This window comes from Sorex araneus, chromosome 5 (assembly GCF_027595985.1).
Source record: "Sorex araneus isolate mSorAra2 chromosome 5, mSorAra2.pri, whole genome shotgun sequence".
Taxonomy (NCBI): domain Eukaryota; kingdom Metazoa; phylum Chordata; class Mammalia; order Eulipotyphla; family Soricidae; genus Sorex; species Sorex araneus.
The window spans coordinates 16,700,051-16,715,969 of NC_073306.1; the positions used below are offsets into that span (position 1 = coordinate 16,700,051).

At 45.8% G+C, this 15,919-nt stretch overlaps 1 protein-coding gene across 3 annotated transcripts in view; it reads right to left on the minus strand.

Moving 5' to 3' along the window:
• FGGY (FGGY carbohydrate kinase domain containing) overlaps positions 1–15,919 on the minus strand; it is a 459,128-nt gene that overhangs the window by 180,551 nt on the left and 262,658 nt on the right. For all 3 annotated transcript variants that reach the window (XM_004607300.2, XM_055140354.1, XM_055140355.1), the window contains one exon: positions 11,917–12,020. In XM_004607300.2, coding sequence (XP_004607357.2) covers positions 11,917–12,020 — 104 coding nt within the window. The remainder of the gene's footprint in view (positions 1–11,916; positions 12,021–15,919) is intronic.

A 15,919-nucleotide genomic window follows, 5' to 3' on the forward strand; every position in this document is an offset into this window, starting at 1 on the left:
GCATATTATGCACCGACCAGTGTAGCCTCTTCCTTTCAGAACAGATCTCTAATTCTTCACTTCAAAATTTTGCTTCCCTGAACGTGTGATTTGATGAGTAACTATTTCGCTGGGGATAGGCAGAATCTGTGCTTTCTCGTTAGCATAGATCTTGGGATGGGGCGGGAGGGGGGGGAGGATTTGATCTTAAGTCATGTGGTTTTACCAATCATGAATATTTAAGGTTTGCCCCCAGAGCTCAGGCTTTTGGGGAAGCAAAGAATGACCAACATGCAGGAGAGCTGAGCATGGGAACTTTGGAAGCCTCCAGAAGACAGCAGAAAGGAGTGGTGGGAGGGGAGAGGGGCTCTGCGAGGCAACACCTGTGCAGGGCCTTGGAGGGAAGGTGCACCAGCACAACAGTGGCAGCCAACCCACACTCTGTGCTTGGGTTCCACCCCAATACCCCCTTCCTCTCTTCGGACCTCCCCAAGCCTCAGTTTCCTCCTCTGAACATTGGGGACTGGCACACAATATGAACACCTCAGGTATAACACCTAAAACAGAAAATGCTCATCAATACTCAATCAATGTGGATAATGATGATGACGATGATGATGATGATGATGATGATGAGGAGGAGGAGGAGGAGGAGGAGGACCCCCGCCAGATGGAAGGGAGACGTCATCATTAAAGAGTGCAGGCTCTTATCAGGGAGAAATGGTCTATTTTCCTCCCCCACCATCCAGGCATTCCAAACACTCAGTGTTGTTCTGGAACCTGATTCATTTCATGATAAAATCTGATCTAAATGGTCAAACTATTTAGGACCTAAGTAACCTATTCGGTGTGAATATTTCTAACTTGTATTGCCGAGATGCTAATAGGTTTAATCATGGTGATCTCTCAAGACCTCCTTGGTAGTGTTCTGTAATATACCATGTAGACACTGAAACCTGGGTATTCCCTATTCTCCGACAGACCTGGCCCTTGGAATTCAAATAAGCATGTGTGGACAGATTTGCTGGCAGGTGGGATGAAATGGCAGGGAGAGCAGGGGCTGGAGACAGGTGGGGAGAGGCCAGCTCATACAGGATCTCCTCTTCCCAGCAAGGAGTCAAAAGGCTCACAGAGAGATGATGGTGAATTATCACTACCACTAGATCCTAACACTGCATTGTTTGTTTGTTTTTTGCCACCAGGAAATTATAATGGGTACATAATGGCTACATAAAGACTTGGGCTAGAGCGATAGCATAGTGGGTAGGGTGTTTGCCTTGTACATGGCCGACCTGGGTTCGATTCCTCCGTCCCTCTCGGAGAGCCCAGCAAGCTACCGAGAGTATTCCGCCCACATTGCAGAGCCTGACAAGCTCCCCGCGGTGTATTCGATATACCAAAAACAGTAACAACAGGTCTCACAGTGGAGACGTTACTGGTGCCCGCTCGAGCAATCGATGAGCAATGGGATGACAGTGACAGTGACAGTGACATGAAGGCTTCAAGCTTAATATTTAAGACACTCTTCACTGGACATATCCTGCAAATCAGTGTCCTGCAAACCACCAAGCATGAAGCTGCCACCATGTGGTTATTTCCTCTTCATTCTAGAAATCCACAGAACCGTTTGCCATTACTCTAAGATCACAGCAAATAACTTCAGAAATTCTACATAGAGGCAGATGAAGTGTTCAGGAGGCATGTGGGGAACAGGCGAGGCTGGCATGTAGCAGCCTGTACAGCTAACTGAGCTTCCTAAAGCATCTCCACCAAGGTCCAGTCTTTAGCTCCACAGAAGGAGAAACCCAAGGGCAGAAAAGCAAAAACACAGATTTGGAAACTAAATGATGCTGATTCTTTTTGATCTATTTTGTGATTTTGCTTTAAGCCTAATTCAAGCAGTTCTGTGTAAAACTCAGTTCTTGGGGAGATAAAATGTTTACATCCAAATGGCCCACGCTGATGAGTGCAGTGCACAGGCTAGGAAATGCGTAAGGGAACTCACAGCTTCCCTGAAGACCAGCGCCAATGTATTGCTGTTCTCCTATTCTGCCTGGCATGTATATCCACCAAGAAAGGAAGCCGTGCTGGCTGGCATGACTCATTGTGAACCAACGTGGGCAGACACTAAGGATATTTCTGTCTGTCTTTCTGTCCACTATCCAGCCAGCATTTACTGAAGCCATAGTGGATGTCCAGTACAATGCTAAGTGCAAATTAAGGGAAATAGCCTGTTTCTGTAAGCCTGTTCAGGAATTCAGACCATGAATGGTATCACTGAATAAAGTCACCTAATAGACATCAAATCAGTCTGCATGCAAACATCATCATGGCCAGGTCTAGAAGTGTATTTTATGGTATGCCAGTTACATTTCAGTATAAAAAACACACACATAAGAGCATTACAATAACTTTTACCTCCTTAAGACTTCAGACTTCTATTCTTTTCTTTTCTTTTCTTTTAATTTTTTTTGCTTTTTGGGTCACACCCAGCAATGCACAGGGGTTACTCCTGGCTCTGCACTCAGAAATTACCCCTGGCGGTGCTCAGGGGAACCATATGGGATGCTGGGAATCGAACCCAGGTCAGCCGCATGCAAGGCAAATGCCCTACCCGCTGTGCTATTGCTCCAGCTACCCAGACTTCTATTCTTTTAAAAGAGTAGCACTGTAGCACTGTTGCAATGTGGTCCCATTGTTCATCAATTTGCTCAAGCGGGCACCAGTAATGTCTCCATTGTGAGACTTGTTACTGTTTTTGGCATCCCACAAATTTATAAGAATGGGGTCAAAGGGTTCATTCTCACCTCCCTGTTTTTTACTGGTATTATCTGTTCACCAGCCATGAACATTCCATCTCAAACAAACCATCAGCATTGATGTAAGACATCTTGAATGTACCTGTGGAGGTTTTGATCTCTTTGGCATTATTTTCCCTGGGGCTTTCACATTGGTTAAGTGCAACAGCAGAAACCCAGCCTACAAATATGATGACCCTGAAGAATAAAACGGATATAGTAGGCACTTGGCTTAGAGGTCAAGTGCACATTCCTTGAGCACACAAGGCTGCAAGCCTCAAGTTGGATCGCTAGTACCTCAGGGGGCTCTGAGTATTTCTGGGTGTATTCTGGAGTCCTCTTGCATTTCTGGGCTTGAATAGGGAAGTCTCATTAGGCCTGAGCACTAAACAACCCAGGGCCAATGGGGCCCCTAAGCACTCTTTAAGAGCCAGTCCCTCCTTCTTTCACCAGAACACACATGTAATCAATACATGAAAAAGGAGAGCGAGAGAAAGTGATGAGAAATTCAAGACAAAGCCAGGAGTTGTGGGCTGGCCTCTTGATAGTGTGGGTCTATGTATGTGTATCTGTCAGTAACACATCACGAGACTTTTTCCAGCAGTGCCCAGTGAATGATTGGGGGGTGCAGAGTGCTCCCTGATTCCTTATGGGTGGGTGGAAGGCTCCTGCATGAGTCTGTGGCTCCTGCATCTATTCTCTTCCTTCTCTGCTCTTTGGAACTGCTGCCAAAGCCTCTTGCTAAGGAGACAGGACAGAGACCCTAGGCCCACTAGAACCCTCTTCTCTGAGAGGTGGTGATGTATTCACAGAGGGGCCATCTCTCAGTGGGTCTGCACATACCCCCCATTCCAGTCAAGTGTCAGTGTTAAGCAGGCTGCACACTACGGTGGGCACAGAAGAGAAAAACAAAGTGAAGCAGAGATTTCTAGGGCTGGTGGCAACAATTGGGGCTGGCAGAAATCATGTCCTGGTGGGTATGGAGATCAGGAGCGTGCCCATGTCACAACCTACAGGAGAACTTCCTTCTGCTGTGACTCTGGAGCCCCTCAGGTGCTCCCTCCAGTGATTCTCCGTCTGATTGTAGCTAGCTCCTTCTTGCCCTTCTCAGTAGGCATGGCACTGTACATTTTCATTGCATCTTCCAGATAACACTCTTTAAAGCAAGTGTGTGGGGGAGGGGTTCAGTGGGGGAGGGGGTAGGAGGGGGTGGGGGTGGGAGCATGTGGTTCTGGAGACTGAACTCAGGGTGTCCCACATGCAAGGCATGTGCTCTACCACTTGAATCCCATCGTCAGCTGAAGACAATGTTTGCTTGCTTACTTGCCTGCTCTCTCTCTCTCTCTCTCTCTCTCTCTCTCTCTTTCTCTCTCTCTCATTCTTTTCTGAAGCAAGATGATTTTTAATGAACAACAAAACTTGCTTAGAAAGATGTGAGAGCAGAGAGAGATGGAAAAGGTGTTCAGCAGAGGACAGAGGCTTCCACGGAGTGGAAATAAGCGAGGTTTGTATTCCAGGGAGAACATGGGTCTGAAGAGCAAGCCAACAATGCTTTCTTAAGGAGCTAGACTTAATAAGATCTTTTAAAAGATATTTAAATATTGAAAAATACAAAAATATTTTAAATATTAAAAGGTATTTTAAAATAAAAATACTTAAAAGATATTTACATTTAACTGTGGAACACTGTTGGATAACGAAAGAGCTGTCAACCTAGGATACTTTCCAAGATTTCAATCCTGGCTTGTTCCTGCCATCATTAAGTCTTCCTTTGGGCAAGTAAGTCACAATCACAGGACCATATTGATGTTTTATCAGTACTGTCTCACTAAACTTGTATTTCCATAGTTTTTTACCTACTGCTCTTTTTCTTTCTTCATTTTGGTTAATGGGCCACACCCAGCTGCGCTAAGGGCTTACTCATAGGGAACCGTACGGGATGCCAGTGATGGGACCCTGGTCAGCCACTTGCAAGGCGATTGCCCTACCCACAATACTCTCTCTCTCAAGTCCCTGCCTTCCACCCTTCTCCTAGTCTAGGATACTATTTCCCATTTAATTGTCCCACTGCTGTCAGTTCTACTTGACAGTGATTGTTTCTCAACATTTCTGTATCTTTTGATGACCTTGACAGTTTTGAAGCTTGCTAGTCAAGAATTTTGTAGAATGACCCTCTAAATAATTGCCTGAAAATTTTTTTTATGATTAGATTGTAATAATAGGTTTCTGGGAGGAAGATAATAAGGATAGAATGTAATTCTCATTCCACCATATAGAAGGTGCATATTATCATCAAGGTGACTTCTAGCTGTTGATAAGGTTAACCGTGATCAGCTGGCTAAGGAAGTGTTTGTCAGATTCCTCTATTAGAAAATGACTCTCCACACTTGTAGGATGCCCTCATAGGAGAGCTAAGTCCATCTAAGGGGAAGGGCATTATTTTATATTCTTGTACATAGGAGAACGCTTTCTTCTGTGATCTATCTGTTGGGTCATAAAATAACAATGACCAAATAGTGTAAGATAACATCAGTTTTTCCTTTCTGCCATGTCACAGGAAGCTTAGGTTTACTGGGCTACTCCCACCACAGTGCTCCCATTCCTCTGTGTTTATTTGTAACCTCTTTCTTTGTGCTCTGTTAACTTGTAAATATTGTTTTACTCTTCTCCTTAAGTCCTTTGCATAGTTAATTCAGAGCAATGTCCTTTTTGTATAGACACAGGAAGACAGTTAATGCTATGTTTTTGTAACTTTGGAGTCAATTGATTCCAGATAATATTACCATCTGGACATCTGTTCTCTCAACCTAAGCCTCAGTTGTTCTTAGTTCCTAGCACCACAAAACCCAGGTCCTGACGAGGGCCAAGGAAAAGCAGTGAGCTACCCTGGCATCAAAATGGGCCTGGCCAAAGTACCATAATATTTAACTATAAGTTAAGAGCACGGACATGGACAAATTCTGTCATGATTGAAAAAAGTAATAACTAAATTCGGACCCTGCTAGAGTTAGGAAAGATTGATCTGGCCTGATCACTGTAGTCTGAGATCTATAGCAAGATGTCCCCAGGAGAGCCAACCTACAAGCTCAATGTCTCTTACTGTGTCCATACAAAATAACTAATATTAAGAAGTGGAATGAAGATGTGAATTAAGATGTTAATTTAGTTATTGGACTAAGGAGAGGAGAAATAACTGTAGGTGGGATTTCTGCCCTTGAGCCTGATAGGGGGTCAGGAAGGGCTTCTGATATGTTGATTTTGCTACCAGAGAAGGTGTAGTGGCTACTCCCAATGCTGGGGTGGGGAGGTAGGGGGGAGAGAGAGAGAGAGAGAGAGAGAGAGAGAGAGAGAGAGAGAGAGAGAGAGAGAGAGAGAGAGAGAGAGAGAGAGAGAGAGAGAGAGAGAGAGAGAGAGAGAGAGAGAGAGAGAGGGAGAGGGAGAGGCCCACCCGATCCACTTCCTGTCCTACAGTCAGCCAGTTGGACTAAGGAAACATGCATTCTTTTCCACTGAAGAATGAAGTATCCATAGCAATATCTGGATACTTGGTGTATTGACAGAAAGAAGCTACTTGGTGCCCTTGCTTCTAGGGCCTCTAGTTGCTTACAGATAGAAGACGTACCTATACCTAGATATGTCTACAACTAACTATTGGTTTCCTGGCACGTGTCAATAAGTAGTTGTACATGTATCCACCTATATATTTATTCTGATAATCAGAAGTTCATCACAATGTCCCTAATTCTAATTCATTGCCACGTGGCTCATTCCAGGCTGAAGGAATCATTCTGAATAACAAAACCACATTTGGTGTTTTGTACACTAGATCTACAAAACAAAACACTGCCGAGCTTCATTTTACTCTCAAAACAACTTTATGGAATTTTGGTGTTCCTCTTTGTAAGTATTTTGGATATTAACCCTTTATCTGATGTATTGAGTGTATCATCATCATCAACAACAACAACAACAGCAACAACAAAAAAGTGTGGAGGGTTCTTTTCAAAAAAGAAAGAACAGAGATTTCATAGGACCCAATAATTCCAGTTCTCAGTATTCATACCCAAGACACAAAAACATTAATTTGAAAGAACAAATGAACGTCAATGTTACTGTAGCACTAAGTACAAATGCTAGGATATGGAGCCAAACTAGGTGTGCAATGACAGAAGAGTAGATAATGAAGCTGTTCACACACAGAGACAGACACACGTGCCCACGTGTAAATGTGCTGTGTGCGCGCAACACACATACACACACAATATCAGAATACTATGCAGCCATAGTATATATATACAAGGAATATATACATATATATACATATATACATATATAAGTACATATATACAAGGAATAATAAAATCATAATTCATACAAGAAGGTCAAAATAAGAATGATATCATTTATCTGTGGTAAAAAGAATAACAAGGCAGGGAATGCAAGGTACCAGGATGGGGCAATCCATTGGCCCTAAATTAATAAAAAGGCCAAGAAATAGAGTCAGGGAGATAGTACAGTGGGCAGGATGCTTGCCTTGCATCCTGCCAGCCCATGCTTAATCTCCAGACCCTGGAAGGTCCCCCAAAGCCACAAGAAGTTATTTCTGAGTACAGATCCAGGAATAATCCCTGAGCACTACCAGGTGTGAATAAAAGGCCAAGAAAGGAGATAAATGGAGGGGGAAGTAAAAAGAGGCTAATGCAATAAGTGGCAAGGGCTAGGGGTCTCGGATACATTGGTAGAGTAGTGGTGTAGCGTGTGTGTGTGTGTCTGTGTCTGTGTGTGTCTGTGTGACAGAGCCAGCGATACTGAAGCGTGAAAAGCAGATTACAATAATTGATATTTAAAATGTGCCTAGAAAAAATGAGGAGTTGGGAGAGAGCCTGGAAACATCATGTGTCTGAATTGTAAACCATGGACACAATTGTAAATCATGGTGCCTAAATTTTTAAAAACAAAGCGAAGCAAAACTTTCCAGCAACCTTATGGTAAGTTATATTGTAGAAGGACTGGAACGATAGCACAGTGGGTAGGGCATTTGCCTTGCATGGGGCCGACCCGTCCCTCCGTCCCTCTCGGAGATCCCGGCAAGCTACTTAGAGTATCCTGCCCGCATGGCAGAGCCTGGCAGGCTCCCCGTGGCGTATTTGATAGACCAAAAACAATAACAACAAGTCTCACAATGGAGATGTTACTGGTGCTCGCTCAAGCAAATTGATGAACAACGGGATGACAGTGCTTCTACAGTGTAGAAAGAGGAAGCATCGTACCTGAACCTTTCCACTAATTGTGTCTGTGAGATTCCAGGGCTGCTAAAGACTGAAACCCTGAAACCCAACATCCTGTCATTTATTCTGAATGATTAAGGATGCAGAAGAATTTCTAGCTCTAATCAACTACTGTTCTGTTCAAACCTCACTTGTCCAAGGCACCGAAACTTACTTTCTTTGCATGCCCTCTACATGGTTCCCTTGCCCACCACTGGACCCACATAAATCTGCTCAAACCATCTCCTGTCCTCCAAGGGACACATCCATCAAATCTGGTTTCTGACGCCAGGCATCTAAATGTGGGTTTCTGGACAGAAGCGAATCTACCAGAACGAGGGTCGCATGTGAGCTCCCTCTTCCCTATCCCTTTGTCGAGACACACAGGATGTGGCTTGACCTCCAGGATCCACGGTAGGCATGAGACCATAGTGAATTAAGTCATTCCCCATGGGCCACAAAGCAAGTACACTGGAGTTGGGCACAGAGAAATGGCTCTGACCAGTTCCTAAGCCTGTCTTTCTGCACATGGCACCTCGTTCGTGGGGATGTTCATGTTCTCAGAGAGAAATGGGGAGAGCCCGGGCCTCAGAGTCATCCAGATGTGAAATTGAACTTCTACTCATGCACTTTGGCCCTGCGGCTGAGAGACGGAGATGATCTTTTAGCTTCTCTGAGTCACAAGTGCCTTTGTTTGCCCCCTAGGGATGGCAATGCCCTTCTCATAGGAGTGCCAGCTGACATGAACTAATCATGTACTCACCTAGTACTAGCAGGCACTCAAAAACTGGGGGCAGGGGTGGGGGTAGGGTTCAACTGTTTGGCTTTAGCCAGTTTGATGGGCAGCTGCCCTTCACTTCAGTGGTCACTGGATGCTAGTTTATTATGGAGGTAGCACACTGTAAATAAAGTCCCCTTCCCCCGCCTTGTACTTGGGAGTGAGAAGGGACCTTTTGGGCCCCGGGGATTAGTCATCAGCTTTAATGTACTATGGGGAAGGCGAGACTGTGGTCATGTAGCATCACAGAGAAACTTTGATCTTACTCAGGTGCCAGGCGCCCGGTGAGCCAGTAACAATCACAGCTTTGTGAGGTCCCCTGGAGGTGGAGGTCTGAGAAAAGGTGCCCAGAAACTCAAGGACCCCTTTGTTGTGGTCCTGGTGAATAAAACCACCAACTGTCAAGAAGAAAAAAAATTCACCCAACAAGACTCAAGGACCATACGGGGCTGGGGACTTCCCAAAGAATGGGTTTCCTTTTTTCTCCCTCCCAATATTTTAATTTAAATGCTGTGGTTTATAAAGTTGTTCATAATATGGCTGTTATGGGCTTTCAATATTCCAACAATAATCCCATCACAAGAGTGACAGACATTCCCTCCCTATTTTCCCAACTACCACCCAAGCCTTGCCAGGCACACAATAATTTTTTTTATATTGCTTGTTACATGTAAATGACTAACAGAATTATCAAAAACAATTCAGTGAAAGAGAATTTGTTCTATTTCACCATGTGTTAGTGAACTCTTTGCCTGAGGTTTAACTAAGCTGTTTGTTGCTAGCTGAGCCTTTTATGCTATTGTTTTTGTTGAGTTTAGATGGCTTCTATGTGACTCTCCCTTCTTAGTGTGATCCGACTGGAAAGTCAGTATTGTGGAATTTGGAGGTGTTGCATGGCCACATATGTGTCCTCGCAGTCCCAAGCTCCAGGATCTCTAGAACTGGGCTATGCATCAACAAGGCAGTGGCTGTGGGAAGTGGGCGTGACTTTCGGGGATTCCAGAGGTATTGGGAGCTGAGCGGGGGAGGCTCTCTTCCACTGTGAGAAGATACCAGCGTTCTCCATCTAAAACTTGTGTACCTGGAATTTTTGATGTCTTTGCAGAGATTATTCATTACAACATGGAATTGGGCATTTGGTATAGGGGAAGTTAGTTTGGGGTTGGGGCTATGGCTGCTGGGGCTTTAGCGGGATGCGACTCTGCCTGCCACTCCCCACCCCCTGCCTTGAGAGCACCCCAGGGTTTTCAGCCAGGAAATCAGTATCTCCAACAAAGGGTGGGTCTCAAGCCGATCTAAGGGATTCTCTTTCTTCATATGGTGTCACTGTGTGTTTCACTGGAGGTGGACTGAGATGAAACTGCTGGGAACAGTTGTGTTTGATCCAGTTGCCCCTCTTAGACCATCGAGAATAAGTGAATGGGTTAGTGAATGAATGACTGTTCGAGTAAGGCAGTAATTGGGGAAGATTTAGAAATTCCTGACTTCTAGCCTCCTACTTTCAGGAATTTGGAGGAAAAGCCGAAGGTGGAACCTAAGACTCACCAAAAGCAGGCCTTTGATATTTTAGAAGACAGTGTGGGCTGAACATTTATCTTCGTCGTAGATGATTTAATTAACAGAAGGGGGAGGAAATGTTCTTTTTTTAACTCCCTGAAAATAGAGCTGCTGGTTCAGAGTTAATTACTACCAAGTCACCAAAACCCCAGATAATATGCAGCAGGGGTCAGACAGAGGTGGAAAAGTCACAGGGTCAGAGGCTGCTGCTCCTTCTCACGGCACCCACACACTCATCCTAAGCTGTTAAGTCAGGTTGTCACTTGGAAACTTGACTTTCAGTTCTCACGTCAGATGGGGAGGGCATCTCAGGAGCAGGGTGCCTTGGAACACCTTGCCTTCAGCCTCCTAGCTCAACAAGAGAGGGGCTCTCACTCTCCCAATTTTGCAGGAGACAAACTGGAAATGTGTCACTCCCTTGCCCAAGGGCCCAGACACTGTAAATCGAGGAGCAGGGGGTGGGAGTTAATGCTGCTGCTCCACCATCTCTATGGAATGAGAAACTGTGTGAGAGAATACATACAAAGAGAGGTTAACATCACAAGTGTCATTTGACAATGGAGTTTGGCGTCCTGTTAGATATTCGAACGATGACTGTAATCAGAGGGAGACCCAATGATCTCTTGGTTGAGCACAGCCCCCAGACACAAAGTTACCAATAAAGGAGCAAATGGATCAACACTGACTGAACCAAAATATTTCAGGTAGAGGCCCACCGGACCCTCTAGTTACTACAGTTTCCTGCTGCTGATTAAGATTCCCTCCTGAGTTGCAGGAACTCAACCCTGGATTGAATCCCACTGGAGTTCTTGCTTTCCTCCCGCCCCCCTCCCTCCCTGCCCGGCACATGCCTCCCACTGCCCCCACTCTCGTCTCTATTTTGCTCATCTGGGACAGATCCAAAGACTCGTCCATCTCTGTTTAACAGAGTAATGACTTTTAAATAAAAATATGGTAGAAATGGGTACTTATCGAAATGGAATGCTTTCAGACTCATGCATTTAAAGAAGATATAAATTTTAGGGCAGGCACTAAATTTTAACTGCAATCTTGGAGAAAGCCTTCCCACTAATTCATGGAGAAAAATTAACAAAGTGAAAATTGCTTATCAGTGTTCTTTTGAAGTCATGATATGCAGCCTAATTCTATAGATCATCAGGCCGCTCCCAAGGAGATGGATTTATATTGATTGAGAGTAAGCCCGGGGCCAAGGAAAACAGACACTTGTTACTGAGAAGATGCGGCTTCCCCTCAGGGGCAGCTCCACTGGGGAGTGAGGCTTTGGCCCCCACAGATCTGGTTTCAGCCCTCATGCCTGGGCTGCATAGACCATTTTGTGAGAGCAAAAATCAGCTTTAACCCTTTGGAAACAGATCCAGCAAATCGGATCAAAGCTATGGTGGAAGTGGGAGGCGAGGGGGAGAGAGGTGGGGTCCAGGTAAACAACGCAGGGGAGGGACAGGAAGGAGCTTAGTAGGTTGAGGGTTTCCTCCTCACTCCTCCCAGGCTGCCAGCCCCGTGCCTCGGGCAGACTCACCCCCATGTGACAAGAAGATGTTCCACAGATGACTGCCAGCCGTGACGTCATTGGCTGTCCCTCACCAGCGAGGCCGTGCCCTCTCACATCTGCTCCAATCACTCCTACAAGGAAGCAAAAACAAGATCCTCTTCAGAATGGAGGGGGGGAGACAGACAGACAGACAGACAGACAGACAGACAGACAGGCAGAGACAGAGACAGAGAGACAGGCAGAGAGAAAGAGAGACAGACAGAAAGACAGACAGACAGAGAGACAGGCAGAGACAGACAGAGAGACAGGCAGAGAGAGACACAGACAGACAGACAGACAGAAAGACAGGCAGAGAGAGAGAGAGAGAGAGAGAGAGAGAGAGAGAGAGAGAGAGAGAGAGAGAGAGAGAGAGAGAGAGAGAGAGAGAGAGAGAGAGAGGACGCTCTTGTTTTGTGGCTGAAGCCGCCCGAGAAAGCAGTCGTCTCTGGAGGCCAGTGTCTGCAGAATCCCGGAGAGCCCAGGCACTCCCAAGGGGACCTGCGAGCTGGTCCCTGGGGCTTTGCTCCTGCCAGTGCCAGCTGCCCAGCCCGGGATATGGCAGACGCTGTTGTGAGAACAAGCAAAGCAATAGTCAGACATGGTTCTGTGTGCAGGCAACACCAGGCCCTCAGCCGGAGATGACACAAACCCAGTGTCCTGGCTCTTAGGAATGCCACAGAGGCCCCTGTGGCAAGTAGGGGCAAGTAGGGTGCGTGGACAGAGCCTGAGGGAACAGCAGAGCAGAGCTGCGTCTCACCTAGCTTGTCCCAGTTCTGTCCCCAACAAGGCAACTGCCTCGTTCAATGACTGCATTTCGGGGTCTCCTGGGTACATAGTCTCTGTGTCATCTCGGTGGTTGAGAATGAGGGGCTGGAGGCTGCCCTGCAGTTCTGAGACTTCCATTGGTCAAAGAGTGGCAGGGAAAGTTCTGAGGAGTGAAGGAAGCAGAGAGCAGAGAACATGCCCTCTGCCCGGAATCAGGCACTCACTTCCCCTTGGAGACGTCAGTTCTGCTCTCAGAGCCGCCCGGGACCCTAACATCTGCTGGTATCCACTCTCCTCAACCTCGGAGTACCCCACCTCCTTTGCCTGTCCCTTTTTTCATGTATGTAGAGTGGATGACCTTTTTCTGGTTTGATGCTGAGTGATCCGGGTCACATGGTTGACTCTTAGACTTCTCTCCAAGATAAAAGTCCCAGGAATGAAGTGGCCAGTGTTCACTGATCTTTAAGTCACAGCATCGACATCTCAGAGGCCTGAAGATACTGATCCTGATATCCTTAGCAGAAAAGGATTTGGCCACAGCTGGTGCAATGTTATTAGTATATATTGAGGGAATTTTTTTTTTCTTAAATTGTTGTTTGCTTTTTTTGTTTGTTTATTTGTTTTTTGGGTCACACCCTGGCAGTGCTCAGTGCTTCTAGCTCTGAGCCTGGGAATCACAACTTGGTGGACTTAGAGGACTATATGGGGTGTCAGGAATCAAACCCAGGTCAGTCGAGTGCAAGGCAAGAGCCCAACGTGCTGTACTATGACTCCAATCCCCATGTCTAGGGAATCTCTGATGAGGACCCATAGTAATGGTTCTGCATGTCTGATGGACAAGCTAAAGTTCTCAGACAAGATCACTGAATTCTGGAAAGTGACTGAAATGGTCAAAATGAGATGTGTGAACAACTCTTCTTTCTTCACCAGTTAGTGGATTCTGTATTCTTCTATCTAGGCACAGAATCTGAGAATAAAGTAGGATTGATGAGTAAAGACTGGATTGGGGAGATGGAAAAGATGACCCCAAATAAAGAAAACAATCCTGCATGGTTGCACACACACTGAGAAGATGCTCATAAATTAAAGTTGTACCAATAAGAGCCAGGTCACTAAAATCACCACCTTCACCATCAACTGAGATCTTTGTCTAGAATCACTATATTCTTCCCTCCTTTCCAGCAAACATATCAGACGCATGCCAGACATGTAGATAGGCTGAGTACTATTATTCTAAGCTCTTAAACACTATCTGTTTCAAGCTTCACTGCATTCACAAAGCATAAACATTCTTTGTTCCTTTGGACACACATACACAAAGGCAAAAGATCAGAGTATTCAAGTAAACCTCCCAGGAAAGACAGAAAAAAGATACGTCCTGATTTAACCTTGTCCTGCGAATGACTCCAAACACCCTATTACTTCTCTACACTCTCACCTAGAACTTCTCCTCTTAAAAAGAAATATGCCTGAAAGTCTCAGTTCCCCACATTACTAAGAGTCATGGATTTTAGAGTTCAAAACTCTAAAGCCACAGCTCTAATTTTTTCCCTGAAACTGCCCGATGGTGGGAACCAGCCCCTGCTTTCTATCCGGAAGAGAAAGAGATGGCAAACTCGGACCCTTTTGTAGCACAGCGCTGCTTCTAAGGCCCAACTAGCAAGCCTTCTTGGAAAAGAAGCACTGTAGCACTGTCGTCCCGTTGCTCATCGATTTGCTCAAGCGGGCACCCGTAATGTCTCCATTGTGACGCTTGTTGTTACTGTTTTTGGCATATCGAATGCGCCACGGGGAGCTTGCCAGGCTCTGCTGTGCGAGCGGGATATTCTCAGTAGCTTGCCGGGCTCTCTGAGAGGAATGGAGGAATCAAACCCGGGTCGGCCACATGCAAGGCAAACACCCTACCCGCTGTGCTACTGCTCCAGCACCCTTGGAAAAAAAACTGTAACCCAAACATGAAAGCTTGTAACTATCTCATGGTGATTCAATAAAATTTTAAAAATTAAAAAAAGAATAAAAAGAAGAGCTGAGCAAACCTCTCCCAGGCCCTAAGTGTCAGCTCTGGGAGACTCCGCTCAGATTCATTTCAGTGTCCAATATCCCTTCAGGGAATTCTCAATCCCCAGGCCCCCTCCCACCCGGCCGCAGCAGGGCAGAGCTGGTGCCCTGGGGAGGGGTGAGTGCAGGGGATCAAGAAGCTTGGTGAAAAGATGCCCCCGGCAGGGAGAGAAACAGAGGGAGGGAGGAGCAGTGATTTCCTTCCTGGAAAAACACACATTTCCCAGCCCACTGGGGATCCGCGGGCTGCATGTGCACAGCAGGAAACAATTCACAGGACAAGGCTGTGGGCTGTGTGACCGGCAGCCCTGCCGGGGCCCTTCCTCTGGCTGCACAGGCCCCAATTTAGCGAGCATTCCTCAGGAAGTTTAAAGGGCAACCTGAGCAGCTGAAGAAATAGGCGCGCGCTCGGGAGGCAGTCAACTGCATTCTGCTGAGATGTGCACAGCGCTCAGCTCACGGTGGTTGCTCAATACATTTTTATTCAATGATTAAAAAAAAAAAAGCTGAGGGGCCCCAGGGATAGTACAGCAGGGTAGGGTGTTTGCTTGCAAGCATCCAGCCCAGGTGAGATCCCTGGTCCCCCAAGCACTGCCGGGAGCAAGCTCTGAGCGCAGAGCCAGGGATAAACTCTGAGCAGTGTCCTCGTGATGTAATAATAATAATAACAACAACAACAATAATAATAATAACTACCAAAACAGCAGAAAAATAAGCTTTCTGTAGCAATAAAATGTCCATGGCCTCTGGATAATAACTCTCACCCTGTAACATAGACAAGGAAGGAAAATGTGATGAACAGCTTTCTTTTCCACCCTGCCACACCATCTCCCTTCCTTTCCATCCTTCTACCCAGACATGCACTGGGTGTCTATTTACGCAGGAGAAAAGGGAGACTTCACAAATGTTATGATTAAGAGAAGCTTATCCTATAATTTATCAAGCCACAACTGCTTTGAAAACTTTAAAGCATTCTAGAGAAGAAAAACACCCCGAGTTCTAGCATTTGTGTTATAATTATCTCCTACTTTATAGCTATATAAAATACTTTATGGCTGGCAAAGTACACTCCAACCCCGTACCCTTCAGTTAGCATCCAGGAAGTCCTGTGATATATGTGCTATTGCATTTCCAGATCACTGTTGAAGAAACTGAATTTCGGAAAGAT